The 16593-nt window shown below is 34.1% G+C and overlaps 2 protein-coding genes and 1 pseudogene across 2 annotated transcripts; all 3 read right to left on the bottom strand.

Annotated features, from left to right (window-relative positions):
* Window positions 1-3995: 3995 nt before the first annotated feature.
* Window positions 3996-8456, bottom strand: LOC121391760 (glutathione S-transferase-like). Its single transcript, XM_041523275.1, has 4 exons — window positions 8285-8456; window positions 6202-6316; window positions 4351-4416; window positions 3996-4074 (listed from the first exon to the last, which is right to left on the bottom strand). Exons 1-4 carry the CDS (start codon window positions 8454-8456, stop codon window positions 3996-3998), a joined length of 432 nt encoding a protein of 143 aa, XP_041379209.1.
* Window positions 8457-9461: 1005 nt separating this feature from the next.
* Window positions 9462-10922, bottom strand: LOC121391761 (glutathione S-transferase 4-like). Its single transcript, XM_041523276.1, has 2 exons — window positions 10682-10922; window positions 9462-9559 (listed from the first exon to the last, which is right to left on the bottom strand). The coding sequence occupies exons 1-2, from the start codon at window positions 10920-10922 to the stop codon at window positions 9462-9464; spliced, it is 339 nt and encodes a 112-aa protein (XP_041379210.1).
* A 77-nt stretch (window positions 10923-10999) lies between these two features.
* On the bottom strand, window positions 11000-11663 carry LOC121391762 (annotated as a pseudogene).
* Between the last annotated feature and the right edge of the window lie 4930 nt (window positions 11664-16593).

Below are 16593 nucleotides of genomic sequence, written 5' to 3' on the forward strand. Positions count from 1 at the left end.
TGTTGACAATCTATTACATAGTGATGATCAGAAAACTGTACCAGACAAACTTGAGGAAGGATGTACTGTTACAAATGAATGTGAGATTTGAGACTGAAGCATTACCTACATGTGAAGGACCTGTTGTTGTTAGACGTGAGCAGCATAAAGATATCCAATCTTACCTTGGTATCTTAGAGCCTTCAACTGAAGTCAAGAACCACCTCGTAAAGGTATTTTCCAAATGTATTTCGTAGAGATTCAAAAAAAGAAAAACGTAAAATGAGAGAAAATAGTACATCATCTTTGGACACTGTAAACATTAGTAACCCATGACGAACAAGGTTGTCAAGGAGAAAAACAAGACAAACCCACCTCTCCAAACCCTTATTTCCCAACCAGCTCCATCACCAGAAAAGCGAAACAAAGCTCCGTTCTCAACTATCCATGGCGATTTGAAACCTCTCAGAACCAGAAAATAAAGAATTAAGATCATTTATTCATTTCCAATTAAAGAAGGGCATCCTCCATTCCTGAGAATGATCAGTTGCCTCGGATATTCTCCTCCTCCTCTTCCACAATTCTCACCAACAGAGGCTACAAGCCAACTCGAACTAGATGATACATCTCTTTCAATTAGTATCGATGAACATCCTTTATTTGTCAATAGAAAATGAGCCAGGACACTTCATGGTATCGTACTATTGACCGAAGATTTAAGACGTTCCATCAACCAAAACACGAGCGAGGCCGGCAAGGAGCCATCTTTGATTGGATACGTACTGAGAGACATATTTATCGTTCTATTGTATACTTAAAATTGTATTTCGAGACAAACTTAGTTCTGAGCTAGGTATAACTGAAGATATCCTCGATCAATTGTTTTCCGAGTCTGAATGAGTTGTTAGAAGTGAGTAAAGATTTCTCGAACAGACTTCAAAGTCGACAGCGAAAAGCTTCATTGATGATTGATGATATAGTGATATTTTATTAAATCAGTTTACTGGTGAGGAGGTGAGAAAATGAGAATAGCCTATACTGGTTTTATATGTCGTCAAGCTGAAGCTATTGAGTTGTACCGAGATTTAGAAAGAAAAAACGACACAAGTTTCTTCGTTTAATGAATGCTCTTTATCAAAATAAATACTGTGAAAGACGCAAGCTACCCGACTTCTAGCTCTCTTACTAACTCAGAGAGTAGCAAAATATGTTGAAATGATGAAGAAACTATTAAAGGAAACAGAGACGCTCAAACTTGAACATTTAGATCGTCTGAGACAAACTAGTGTGGCTCTACAAAAACTAGTCAAAAGCTATAGATCAAGGAGTTGAGGATTACAATAATGCATAACAAAAGGAACTGGAGAGTATACAAAGTCGATTAGAGATACAAATACCCTCGTAATTCTAAGAACTGGGCCAAAATAAAAGGTCTTAAACATTTGGATTTGCGAGCTCAGAATCGTCAACTTATTAAAACTGGTGATGCTAACTGGCAGAGTCCAGGAAAGCAACTTGGTAAGTGATGTGCAATAATTGGAATAATTGACTTAGTCCTCTGCCCCTTTATTTAGCTGTCCATCTTGTGTGGTAACAGACCTCATTATCTTTCTCACCGAACGAGACCAGAAATAGCATCTGCTTCTCTACATGATCTTAAAGTAAGTACACACATATACCAATGCTGACTATTGTATAATGGTTTGATAGCCTCCTGTTATACAACTATTTGATCTACTTGTTCGACTCAATGCCATCTGTAAGATCTGGGGTGTACAATTGTTGTTACTAGAACAGGAGATCGTCCAGAAATGTTTCGTATTGAGTTTCAGACTAAGAAGCTAGCTAAAGAGTAATGGATGAATGGATAGATAGATAGATGAATGGATGGATAGATGGATGAATGGATAGATAGATGAATGAATGGATAATATATGAATGGATGGATAGATGGATGAATGGATAGATAAGGATTATAATGTCTTCATATAGATGGGAAGAAACATTAAATAAAGCCGTTGAAAATTGTAAGATAAAGTGTCTAAAATGTGGTAAGTATATCACGCAAAATCTTCCCATCTATTGTTGTTACTATTTTTAGAACACTTTGGATCAGAAGTGGTACTCTCTGGAGACGAAGCTAAAGAGGAAGAAGATGAAGAATATGATAGAGATCCCGATCCATTACAGATTTAAGTCCAAAGTAATTCATTGAAATAATGTATTAGTTAGTAACTAGACCTCCATAGCTCTGTTCAACGATTTGTGATACAGCAAGCATTAGAACAAGCCTCTAGTCTTATTTCTTCCTCCACACCAACTCTTACAACAATACTGACATTTCTGCTGCTAGACATTCTATTGCGTAGTAGACGTAATCATAGTCCTCAAATATCATCAAGAAATAAACCAAATCGTTCAACCTACTTTCTACTCATCCAAAGCACAGAGTGTTGAAGACGTTGTTATCCTAAACTTAGCAAGAACAAAAAGGTTCCAGAAAGGGGACAAGTTTTTCTCGACAAGAAAGGTTCAGCTGCAGCTACTGCTACTGTACCTCCAAAGACCTGGTGTTGTCTGTTCATGACAAAGAGAAGCAGGTAAGTTGATTTACTCTAGTTTATGTATCCATTGTACAATTATGTGTCCATTACATTTTCTGTGTGTCCCATTATTTTATGTATGTTCATTGTGTCTTTTATGTATCTATTTTTATTGTAGGTATATCTTGAATGTATTGGTCGATTAAAGGAATCTGTAGAATATCTTATGGTAAGTAGTACATATAGTATGTTTAATAGTTAAATATAGTATGGCATGTTTAATATTTAACATATAGCATGTTTAATAGTTAACATATAGCATGTTTTAATAGTTAACATATAGCATATTTAATAGTTAACATATAGCATGTTTAATATTTATTATTATTTTATAGGAACAAAATGAATCACATGTTCAAAACTATTGCAAAGTAAGCTATCCATCCATTTGTACACATCTATCTATCCATTATTGTTTTGTTAGTTTAAAAGAAGATATCAGAGATTTAAAGAGCAAAGAGCACACGACAGTGTAACACAATCTAGTCCTGTTTTACCTCGTCCTCCATCACGACGGACTTCACTAAAAACCGTCCCTCATTCAATTCATAGGACCTATTGAAAGCGATCATTCTGATTTTTCAGAAGATCGTCGTTCTCCTATGATAAAAAGATCGCATGCATGGATCAATAAACCACTGGAACCATTGAGCAGTATTTAGAATAATGGACTGGTTTTTTTTCAATAACTATATATTTCATTATAGTCACTTCTTTCATAAGACACGCCTCTTTATGTATTGTTGACACTCATGTTGTTTGTTTGTTTGTTTTAATAATATTATGTAGTTTTGTATAATATGTTTTAACTAAAACACACTCAATTAACTTAGAGTTTAAAAAGGGTGTGGCCTTAGAATATATGATGACACGATAAAAAGAATTTACAAAAAGTTAATTTCATTTTAAGTTTGGAAATTTTAATTGCCATACTATTTATCATGTGATTGTCACATGGACTATCATGTGGGTGTTCATTCAGATACCACTTTACCTTTGTTTAAATCGTATCGACATGTAGGACATGTACCTCTCTGGTGGATGAGAGATGAAAGGTTACATATGATAGTCATGTGACTACTATTTTTTTAACCATGCTATAATGCAGTCTTATGGAAGAAATGGAGACAAGGTATTGTCGACAGTCTTCCTCTAATTTAAACATTCTTTACATATAGAGCACTCCAGTTCTAGTTGTGACGTGTTATATTTCATAGTATGTGGTCATAATTACCTCACCTTTTGTCAACATGTTCCTGTTGTATTCTAAAAATGATGTGGTAATCCATCTATTTTTCCTCTTGTTCAGCCCGGGGGAGGTCCCCCAGAGTCACCAAGTTGCTCTAAACAACTAGAGAAAGATTAAATGTTATTCATTCATTTCTCTTTTCTCTTACTCTTGTAATAACAGAATCAAGGGCCCCAGGAGCGGAATAATCTCGACGGTTGTTGAGGTCTGTTGCTACGGTGACCACCCCGGAACATTAACTCGCTAACAATATACACACAATAAACAATTAAATTGACATTTAATTAACACACAGAAAATTGAGGGGCGTGGGTATGACAGGTAGAGTATAATTTTTCACTGTCTTCTAATTGTTGTCGGAAATGTTGAAAATATTTAATTATGTAATCTTATTCCCTTACTATACTTACCTCTAGCAGCGATAAGTTGTAGTAAATATTGCCCTAACATTCTATAATAAAATAATAATTATGTGATAACAATGCACAAATAAATAGATGAGTGTGATCTTAAACTTACTCTCCTAATTTGATAGCTTGTCTCTGAACTCTTTTCTTCTCCTCCCTCTCTACCTCTGGTTCTATCCTGTAATTAGTAACATTAATTAAATATGTCATGGACACGAGAGAAATAGTCACGGTACTCTAGAAGCACTAGGTTGCAGTAGGAACAGTTGAAGCTGGTGGTGGTGGTGGTGGTCTAATTGTAAAGGGGATGTCTCTTTAATTAACATATATAATTACATACTGAGTTGGAGGCTTCACTCAACTCTTTCACCAATATCATTTTTTTGACACTGTGTACATTGTGCATCCTAAATATAAGAACAATAGCTCAAATTACTCTATCCTTTACAGACCTTTGATACAAATTTTATTTGACATATATGACAGAAGAAGACTTTAAAGGACCTCCAGTTGCCTGGAAACAAGTTAAGTCCAGATAGAGATTAAAAAGTACTTTGAAACCATGATGCCACGCCCCTTATTCTAGAACGATGTTTCTGTATTGTGTGGGAAATAATCAAGAATAATATTATTATATCATAACATGTGCTATGATACAAGTATGTCTTTATAATAGTATCTTATGTTCTATAGTATATTTTGTAGGTTCAGGCTGTTGTTTTTTGCTAAAAGTCGAGAATTAACTGGAATAATACAAAAACTTTATCAATACCAGCAAATATTACAGGACGACCATTATTAGAGACAATAATTGAATTATATCCATCAGGTAGGTATAATAATTGAACATTATGTCTTTATTATTATATACAATATAGTTTTACTTATTATAAAATAGCATTCTATTAGCAGTCATCACAACGTTACGTTCAATCTGAGGAGCTATTAAATCTCTCAGTTCAGGTATGTGTAGCTGTTATTCCACCACAAATCAGGATGATGAGTGCAAAGTCAGCAAATTTTGGTGTTATTATTATAAATGATATGATATAAATAATTAGTGATATTTGTGATCTGTGGATATTAACATCAAATCCTATCGACGATAGATCTATTATTAATTACGTCTCTCATTCAAAGTGTTGGGGCTATCTCATTGTTTATTTGTTAGTAAATAAAGTCTATTTAATGTTATATAATAGGGTTTGTATAGGAACCCAAGAGATCATTTTTGAAGGGTATAATTATGGAAATCATTATATATCTTGACTTTAATAAGGATTTATTACTAAGTCTTATATCATATATATTTCATGTTAAAATAGAGTAGTTGATTAAATGATATATAATTCTCCCATGTTATCTTTAGGTAAGAAACGTGCTGCAATTGACCACGAGACCATACCATTCAATGGCGCTAAGATAAACAACTTAGTGATATTGTGATAGAGTTCGCCACAGAAAATGGTCTATCTATAAATAGCCATTGTTTCATAGAGTAGGGTAAGAGAGAATTCTTCGTGAAATGAACTATTCTGGTTTAGCATAGTTCCAGTAAGTGAGGCAAGCATTATTGTTCTGTATCATCAGAAACATCGAAGAGAGGGCTTAGAACCGTTTCATATATATTTGAGGCTGTCAAAACATCCGCTGCTATTTGGAAGAAGGTACATACTAGTTTACACATACTTGATAAACTGTTTTGTAGAAATTTACGATGATGGTAACTCTGAATGGAAAGTTTAACAAAGAATGTCAGTGGGCAAAACTTAAAAGTTAATATTATTTTTGCGTGTAAGGCACAAGAATGGCTTCTCAATTGTATTGCACTGTACAACAATATTCGTTAAATTCTTCAAACTATAATATGAAAATTAGAAAAAATTAGAAAAAATTAGTTAAGACTAATGAAATATTTTCTAACAAGTTTTTATTATTGACTGTTCAATTCCGAAGTCCTCACCTTATTACCATTGACTCTGGGGCACTTTCTGCTAGCCACTTGGCAATATTAGCATCACCTTCAACATTAGCTTTAGCCTTAGCTAGGCCAGGATAATCCTTGAGGATATCTGTTTCTTTTCAATCAAGAAAATTCCCAATTGTTGATCGAGGTAACGAGGTCAACCCAAGTCAGTTTACCGCAACAAAGATAAGCCATTATCCATAGTCTCTCATTAATCTTGCCGCAGTATTTGGAATAACCTCCTCTCCAAACTTTTTTCTCAAGTTCTTCCTTTCTTGTCTCGTCTTTCTCATATTTCGCTTTTGCCCTCTCTGTGTTAAGATCCTAATAAAATCTCCATTATAGCAAGCACGCATTATCCCAAGCATTACTACCAGCTACATTGAATTCTGCTTCTCAGCAGATATCGTAAGAATGACAACACTACCTCCTATTTTTTTACCATCTTCCCCTCAAGAACTGGCACAACACCCAAATGGGGGTATGGGTTTGGGTTTCGAGCCATTTTTCACCAGAACGCCGAACATCTTCATATTGATGCTTTTATAGGCAAGAGCAACCTGATAGGTTCACAAAACCCTTTACCTGGGAAATAGTACAGCTTGTAGCTGGGCATATTCGGTAGACGATTGCTTCAGATATCACGAGCTCACGCAAAGTAGCTGTTTAATTTTAGACCTCCCTGGAGAATTTAAATCGTTCTTGCAAATTTATTTAATGGAATTACAAAAGGAAAAATCAAATTAAGACTAAATGAAAGTAATTCTAACAAAATTTATTACTGAATGTTCAATTCTGAAGAGCCTCACCATATTACCATGCAGTCCTGGGCCTTTCTGCTAGCCACTTTGGCAAATAGCATTTGCATCACCTTCCACATTAGTTTTAGCCTAGCTAGGCCAGGATAATCCTTGAGGATATCTGCGTGTTCTTTTAATCAGGGATTCCATTCGGTGTAGTAATAGAGGTCAACCCAAGTGCAGTTAACCGCAACAAAGATAGCCATTATCCTTAGTCATCTCTTTAATATTGCCCCAAGTATTGGTAATAACCTCCTCTCCAAACTTTTTTCTCAGTCTTCTTTCTTTCTCCGCTTCTCGTCACTTTCATATATCAATTTTACATTTCTGTGCAAATCATTATAAAAATCTCCAATATTAGCAAGCCACGCATTATCCCAAGCATTGCTAACCAGCTACATTTAATTCTGGTTCCCTCAGCAAGATATCGAAGGATGACAACCACTACCTCCTAGTTTTTACCATCTTCCTCAAGAACGGGCATAACACCAAATGGGCATGTCAGATCCTGGCTTCAGGCCATTTATTTTCATGTATTCGAATATCTTCATCTTGAATACCTTTTGTAGGCAAGAGCAAACCTGATAGGTTCAGCAGCCCATTTTAACTGGGAAAATAGTACAGCTTGTAACTTGGCATAGTTCACAGCACAACTTTATGAATTTTTAGACCCTCCGGTGGAATTTCAAGACATTTTTCTTTCTTGCATAATTTATAAACTAAATATTAAATTATTGGGAAAAAAATAAAAAGTAATAAAATATAAAAGTCAGCATTAAACCTAATAATAAAAAAATTCTCATCAGTGTTTAGTCCACAGACCAACAATTAAATATCAGTCTTGGGCCTTTCTTTCTGCAAGCCACTAGCAAGTTGGGTTCATTCTCAACGTTAGAGTCTTCATTTTGCGAAGACCGGGAAGTTATCAATCATTTCAGGTTTATGTTTACTATTCCTTCAAGAAGATTAACTAAAGAGATCTGGGCAAGTGAGTTTACCCCCCACAACAAAGATATCCGGTGTCTTTAGACATCTCGTTGAGGCTTGCCAAAATATTTTGGCACAGTTTTCTTCAGCAAACTTCTTTTCCAACTCTTCTTTTTTCTCTTCATTTTTTTCCCCCCCAAATGAAGTTTAATCATCTCTGCAATGAAAATCTTTTATCAAAATCTCCATATATGCAAGCCATGCATTCTCCAGCATTACTACCATCTACATTGAATTCTGGCTTCTTCAGCTAAGTACTGAAGAATAACATTACTACCTCCTTAGTTTTTTACCATCTTCCTCAAGAACAGGCATAGAACCAAATGGCATATTGGGTTTTGGTTTCAGCCATTTATCAAAAGGGACTCGAATATCTTCATATTTGAATACCTTATAAGCAAGAAGCAACCTAATAGGCTCTCCTCTGGCTTTGATTGGAAAGTAATACACTTTGTAGCTGGCCATTTGCAGTAGTTGAAAAATTACAAAGAGCTAGATCAGTAATAGGTAGTGTTGGCTAAAATGCTGTGTGTAGCTTGGTGGGCTCTACTTTATCTCAATTCTAGCTTGAATTGTATTTCCATAAATGTAATAGAAGCTGTACTCTATTTTTAGAGCTAATGTAATTTTTATATAAGTAAGTTATGAGAATGATATGATACTAGAGGTGTAAATAAACTACTGTAATAGCTATGACTTTTATCATTTATGAATTTAATTATGAGGAATTTACTAAAATAGTAATTACAAGATAAACCAGTCTCCAGTTCATTTTACGACTTGCACCTCTTATCAGCTCCTTTTCTTCATAATTTCAGACATACTTAGGTAATCTCTGCATTAAAATCATTGATAAGCTCTGTAATATTAGAGATTATTTCCAAGTATTAGTAACTGCTACAATGCAAACTCTGATTGCTATTAAGATATCAAAGGATAATAATACTATACCTTTCTAACAGTGCTTTTATCATTACTATTCAAAACCACCAATGGCATATTCTGCTATTGAGACTCCCAAATATAGTATATCATAAGCAGTAGCTATGATTGGAATGTAACACTACTTAATTAGCAGTTGAAGAGCGGTGTGTATAAAATGGCTGCTAATTAGATGCAAGAGGCCAAAATAATGTTTAAGATACAGACCTGGAGTGTTTACATGTTATTAATAGCAAATATTATTATTAAAGAAATACTAAAAAGTTACAAAATTCAAAACACTACATTTAAACATAGTGTGGGTCAGTTACATTTAATAAATGGTCTGGGTCCTTTTCTGCAAGCCATTTAGTCGATGTTCGGGCGTCGCAAGCTCCACGTTATTCTTCAACTTATCAATATCCGGAAATTGGTGAGAATTTCAGGTCTATGCTTTACCACATTTTCAAGTATATCAACGAGAAAGAGATCTGCCAGTGTGAGTTTACCACACAACAAAGATATCCACTGTCTTTAGACATCCCTCATTCAGTTTGCCAAAGTATTTGGAATTACCTCTTCAGCAAACTTCTTTTCCAACTCTTTCTTTTTCTCTTCATCTTTTTCAAAAACTGTTTTAAACAACTCTGTACAAAAATCCTTATAAAATCTCCAATATTAGCAAGCCATGCATTCTCCCCAAGCATTGCTACCCCAGCTACATTGAATTCTGCTTCTCAGCTAAGTACTGAAGAATAACATTACCTACCTCCTAGGTTTTTTTACCATCTTCCTCAAGAACAGGCACATACAACCAAATGGCATATTTGGTTTGGTTTTTCAGACCATTTTTCACCAGCCAATCGAATGATCTTCATATTGGATCCTTTTATAAGCAAAGAGCAACCTAATAGGTTCTGCTCGGCCTCTGCCTGGAAAGTAATACAACTTGTAGCTGGTCATTATAATAGTTGAAAAATTTAAAAGAGCTAGATCAGTAATCGTGTTGGGGTAAAGTACTGTAGCTGGAGTGGCTCTAATTTATGCAAAGCTCATATTCCATAAATGGAAGTAGTAGGCGTTGACTAACATGCTGACTGTAGCTTGGTGGCTCTATTTTTATTTAAAGCTCATATCCATAAATGGAAATAGTAGGTGTGCTCTATTTTTAATTGTCTGAAATGCTGTTAGTGTCTGTAACCACTGTACTGTAGGAATTAATACAATAGTGGGTTTGTAGTTTTAATAACTGGTATCTCTTGTATCAAAGTATAAACTACTTTTATTGTATGAAGATAATATTGTACTAAAAAAACACTACAATATCAGTTTAAATTTTGTCTCAAACAGAAACTTTAGTGAAAGAATTAAGTTATCACTAGTTATAAATAGAGAGTCTAAAATGCAGTTTTGGGTCTTTTCAGCTATCCATTTAGCAATACTGGGATCATTTTCAATGTTACTTAAGAGTTTAGCAAGACCATGGAAGTTGTCAAGGAAATCCGATTTATGTTCAACCATTACACTCAATGTATTAAACAATAAAAATCTGGCCAAGTGAGTTTACCACAACAAAGATATCCACTGTCTTTAGACATTTCATTCAGTTTACCAAGATATTTTGGGATAGTTTCAGCAACTAATTTATCATGATATTCCTTCTTTTTTATTTTCATCATTCTCAAAATGTACTTCAACAGCTCTGCATTAAAAATCATTTATAAAATCTCCAATATTAGCAAGCCATGCATTCTCCCAAGCATTACTACCAGCTACATTGAATTCTGGTTTTTCAGCAAGATATCGAAGAATGACAACACTACCTCCTAGTTTTTTTACCATCTTCCTCAAGAACTGGCATAGACCAAATGGCATATTGGGTTTTGGTTTCAGGCCATTTATCTCTAGAAAACGAATATCTTCATATTGAATGCCTTTATAGGCAAAGAGCAACCTAATAGGTTCTGCTAGGCCTTTACTTGGGAAATAGTAGAGTTTGTAGCTTGCCATATCCTAGTTATTAAATTAATGCTTAATAAACTATAACTCCCACACATTTAATTGATACACCACAACAACTAAAGGGATTAAATGTTACTACACAACAATACACTACAGTATTGTTCAAAAAACCAGCTAAATTGAGTAACTGGACGTTCCTTAATCCATTTTGCAATATTTGGAAGATTTTCAACTGTTTCGGTCAACTTCTTAACATTAGGATACCTGTCAAGGAATGGCGTGATCATATTTATCCACGAGATCAAGAGATAAGCATAAAAGTCAACCCACGTCAACTTATTGCCCCATAAATAGCCTTCATGAGTCCTTTCACTAAATGTTTCTAGTTTACCGATATATTTAGGACAGTCTCTTCTGCAAGCTTTTTTATAAGTTTCTGCTTTACTTGTCTTATCAGGTGCATAATGTGTCTTGGCTGCTTGCATTTGTAGGTCACCTAGAAAATCTGCTAGAGATGCAATTTGTGCATTCTCAATGGTATTACTTCCTGCTAGATCAAACTCTGGTTTTTCTGCCAAGTATCGAGCAATAACAGTACTTCCACAAATTGGTTGTCCATCTTCCTCAAGAATAGGGACATACCCATATTGTGTGAGTGGTTTTTAGCTCAACCCATTCTTCTTTTGTAATACGTTTATCTTCATATTTGACACCTGCTTGAACAAAAATGAACCGAGCTAATTCCGCACGTCCTTTAGAATTGAAATAGATAAGCCTATACTGTGACATCTTGCTTTCTATAAGTCTTTAGAAAACAGCCCTTCAACCTTGTACCTATAGTAGTCAGTAATTGACCTTTCTTTGTAGTACTACACAAGTTATGAATATTGTTATTTGAGGGTTTAGCTGTAGTTGTGTACTACATGGATTCCTTGTTACAATTTAACAAGCCACGTGTATAAAGTTATTTAAACTGTTTTATGTTTAATTGTTGTAGAAAATAGGAGTTTAGACCAAAATACAAGAGTCTTCAAATTTTTCTTGTCTGCTTTCGTGGACCATTTTAGCTACTATAAATTTAGACTGAAGATCTTCTAGTTCCATTCCAGCTACATATTGTGTACACATTCTATTATAATAAAGATATTGACATTTAAATGTATATACCTTTTAATTGAATTAACTGAAGCAAGTCCTCCTGTCAAGTCTCTTGTCATTTTAGACTTGTCTCCTAACAACAACAGAACATATGGGAGAAAAGGCCACACCCACAGGTAGTCAGGATAAGTATGTATCAATTTTTGAATAACTTTTAATAATTCTACTGGAGTTTGTGTAAAAGTGACCTCATAACATTTGACATTTGTAGTGGCAGCTAAATTAATATGTATCAATGATAACTTGACAAACAGGTTTATCTTACTGGTTTTTAGTTCAGCGTTCATAGGTAGTTTATCATGTATTTCATCTATTACTTCATAGATCTAAAGTAATATAACAATATGCATAAAATAAAGCCACCACCACTTCTTGATGCTCTTTAAATACAGCCTGTACGGCATGAAGAACAGAATAACACATTGGATGAAGTGGTTGAGTATCAAACTCTGTCACGTGACAATCATGTGATAGTCATGTGATGTAAGAGACATACCAACTAGCTTTAATATTTCTTTGAGAGTTGCTTGAAGAAGGGTGATGTCATTTGAGTAACCGGCAAAAGTAGCCAATGAAATAATCCATGCAATGAAGGAGGCGGAGTCTGGAAACTGAAGTTGTTTGTGGTAATCAAAGGTGGGCATGATGAATGCTGACTTACACTTTAAAAAGTAAATTTTTACATTCTTCAAGATCTTTATCAGCAAACACACAAATAGCACAGGCTAATAAAAGAAGAGGTCTCTGGCTAGTGTCACATGATGTCAACAATTGTTGATACACTATACAATATATAGTCACCTGATTATTACATTATATTTGTAATGGTCACCTGACTTGGCTTCTTGCTGTTTGCCTGCCCTAAATAAAGCAATGGCATGATCAAGTGGGGCAGTCAAAGTATCCATGGTAACCAGTGATTGATAACTAGCAATGGCATCAGAATGCTTCCCAATGCAGCTACAAACAGGTTAGACCAGTTTACCATTTAAAAAAGTCTAACCTGAGTAATCTAGCATAGTTGGTTAATGAAAGAGAGTGGGTGTGTCCTTCAGAGAGCATACAGGCTTTCTCTATTGTTTTTTTAGCAGTTTTTACTAGCCCTTCTTGTTCATACAAGATTCCTAGCAAATTAAGACCACAAGGATCATTAGGATGACGTAATATGTATTTCTCTATGCCATCACGAGCTTGAACCATTCTCTGATGAGCTGCAGATGATAGTTGATATCCTGAGCTCTTTTTCAGAGAGGGTGTGGCTGACCCAGTACGCATATCCCAAAGCTGATTCAGACTACATTGTAGATCACACGATCATGTTTATAAGTTGAAAAATCACATGATACTCACATGATATTGCAGTTCAGATGAAATGCGAAAGAAATTCTTAGCTTCTTCTTCCTTACCAATAGTTTCAGCAACCAAAGCATCTCCGATCCATCCTTGGACATAACTTGGATCACAAGATTGAGCCTTTTCAAATGCTTTATGTGCAAGCTATATAAAATTATATATAATGAGTTAAACCCTACTCGTTATCTCACCATTATTTTCCCGTTGATTAGGCATAGAGCTCCATAATTAGCCCATGCAATAGCATTCTATTAATAGTAACACAATGATGCAATAATGACTTCATTGGAATATACTTACATTAGGTTCTATATTTAGTGATTTAATAAAAGCATGTTGAGCTAACGAGAGCTGGTTCAATACTAAATGGACGAATAAAAATTAATGGACATACAATTATAATAATAGATCTTACAAGGATGACTAGCGATGACACCTAATGTTGTCCAGTGGTGTGACTTGATGATAATAAAGTGACACCCCTTTTAATTAACTAATGATATATTAATTATATACTATTTAATATTTAATAGAGCAATTATTACTTTTATGGCAACTTGTAGTTTATCTCTTGCAACGTCCTTCTTATTATTGTAAAATATCTAAAGATAATATTTAAAACAAGTAGGTGTGGTCAGTTTTTACCTTTCCAAGATAGTAATAATTAACAGCTAAATTATGCAATAAGTAAGGGGATTCCCCTTCACATAATTGTAACGCTTGTCCATAAGCTCTAAAAATAAATAAATAAATAAATATTATTTTAAATACAAAACAAACCTTGTACCAATTTGTAATAACTGTTCTTTGTTTATTGTTTTGACTCCCTCCCTCTTTGTCTCCTAGCAACAAAAGGTACCCTAGGTCTAACAAACGCTAATGAGTGGGTGTGGCATATTACACTATACCTAACAATATCATATGCTACATCATTAAGGCACAAACAACATCACCATAAGTTGCCATAGACACACAAATGCACATTGGATTTGAACAGCACTATATAATAATAAAGATAAAGATACAATAACTATATAGTATGTTACTGAGTTAAGTCATGAAGTGCCAAAGAGACGTAATCTACAGCTTTGCCATCAAATGTGTTATCAAGAGCTTCACTGGCAAGTTTAAAATAACTTTCAGCTCGTCCTAAAATTGTTACATGAAACAAACTAGTAGAGTTATTACATAAACCTTTTAATGCTGGAATATAAGATTTCTCTAATTCAAGGACTGTTGTATAACCCTTGATAGCATCAGATAATTGACCAATTACTTGTGGATAGCAGCCACTCTTATTTAAAATAATATAATAAAGTTAATATCATATTAATCTTACTGATATTGACAATATAATGACTGAGGATTTAACTATGATGATAAGATCAATATTATAAGATTTATTTATATTAGTGTGTACCTGGATTGCTTTCATAAATGCTTTCATGGCTGAGATATGGCTACCTCGACAAGATATACTTCTCCAACACACTCCCACACATGACTACAAGAGAGGATTGAGAGATAGTTAATAATGGGTGTATTCGGTGGGTGTGGCTTACTAATCAGATGTATCTTGATGTAAAACTTTTAAGAAACTAATACAATAGTAAATTAAATTAATTGAATTAAATACTTTTTATTACTGACCATTTTATAGAATCATTGAATTGACCACATACTCTGTGATATAATCCAATTCTTAGCCATGCCTCTTTTGCTCTATAAGGACAAAATTATGGGAGTTAGTAAAGGATTAAATTCTTACTTTACTGGGGAGACATTTGTTGTGATCTGGACATATGTGTCATAGGCTGCTTTCTATCATAAATATAAAGTGGGTGGAGTTAATAATGATGACCACACCTCTTCTCCTAGTGATGATAGTGCCTCTCCCAGAGCCATCCCTGCCTCTACTAGTCCAGGATGAATTGAGAAGGCTTTCTGATAACATTTGACTGCACGCCTGAGAAAGAGAGAGAGAGACAGAGAGAGAGAGAGAGAGTATGAGAGAGAAAGTTATAATCTCATATCTCTATAGTCCTTACTTTAAATCAGTAGTAACAATTCTCTGATAATGTCCCAATAAGAGGAAAATATGAGGATTAAATGGATCTAATTGTGCTGACTATAATGATATAATAAAATGTAATATATTAATTATAATTAGATTACTTTAATTAAATAGGAGTATGCTGTTTTATACTCTTCCATATACCAATAACAAGTTCCTAATAGATAGTAGTACAAACTAGATTGAGGAACTTGTTTGACAACTAATTCAAACCTGTTGAAAAACCAGTTATTGTATTACTATTTTAATGGATTATTTACTTGTCAGCAGCTGTTTTATAATCTCTTTTAGCAAGACATATCTGCCCCTATAAAACTCCTATTATAATGATATGTAATTAGCTAATTAACCTGTAACTAGTCATTAACTGGGGTTCATTATCAGGAGGTATCCAGTTTGTTAATACCTAAATGAGTAAGTCATTGATCACATGACCTATCTTACCTTTTCTGCTTCATCAAAATTATTAGTAGCAATGAGTGTTCTAAAATAAAGTTCAGTCACATGACTATCATGTGACTTGCTCATATACTAAAAAAAATATATAATCCTTCTATTATAAATATGTATAACCGCTTGGCTTGTAGATAAAGCTTGCTGTAAATTAGCGTCTTGTCCCTCTAATAACAAGGCCTCAACGAGCCATAACCTAATATAACATGTTGTGTGATTATCATGTGATATCATGTGACTCACTTTAGTACATGTTCTACATGTTCTGATAAAAAGGTGGGCAGTTGACTAATAAGTTCCATAGCTAGTGACAACAATATTAAAATAATTCTTCATTAAAGAGTTTACCTTGTCCTGTGTTCATTATCACTAACATATAGTCATGTGACATCATGTGACATAGAGATGAAAACACATGATTTTCACATATATTTGGATTTAAAGATACAGCTGAATAAAAGACAATATAATAATATACAATACTAATAGTTATAATATACTACCTTTATCAATTAATTGACAAGCCTTTTTTATATCTCGCAACTGAAGAAGACATTGAGTAATATAATAAAGGTTTGTTTCTTCAGTAGAGAACTGAGAGAAAAGGGTAATTTGTTCTTGTGATAATTCTGGACAGGAAACATTAATATCTACAAACAATTGTATAGGAATTATTCATGA

This window comes from Gigantopelta aegis, unplaced genomic scaffold (assembly GCF_016097555.1).
Source record: "Gigantopelta aegis isolate Gae_Host unplaced genomic scaffold, Gae_host_genome ctg2937_pilon_pilon, whole genome shotgun sequence".
Lineage (NCBI taxonomy): Eukaryota > Metazoa > Mollusca > Gastropoda > Neomphalida > Peltospiridae > Gigantopelta > Gigantopelta aegis.

Coding starts and splice junctions, on each gene's coding strand:
- LOC121391760 (XM_041523275.1), bottom strand. CDS start 8,456: ATGGCCAGCTACAAAGTGTATTACTTTCCAATCAAAGCCAGAGGAGAG. Junction 4,417..6,201: donor CCAGAGTCAATGGTAATAAG/GTGAGGACTTCG, acceptor TACTAATTACAG/GATAGAACCAGAGGTAGAGA. Junction 4,075..4,350: donor CAAGCTATCAAATTAGGAGA/GTAAGTTTAAGA, acceptor GTATATTGTTAG/CGAGTTAATGTTCCGGGGTG.
- LOC121391761 (XM_041523276.1), bottom strand. CDS start 10,922: ATGGCAAGCTACAAACTCTACTATTTCCCAAGTAAAGGCCTAGCAGAA. Junction 9,560..10,681: donor ACCAGAATTCAATGTAGCTG/GTAGTAATGCTT, acceptor ATTTTTGTACAG/AGTTGTTTAAAACAGTTTTT.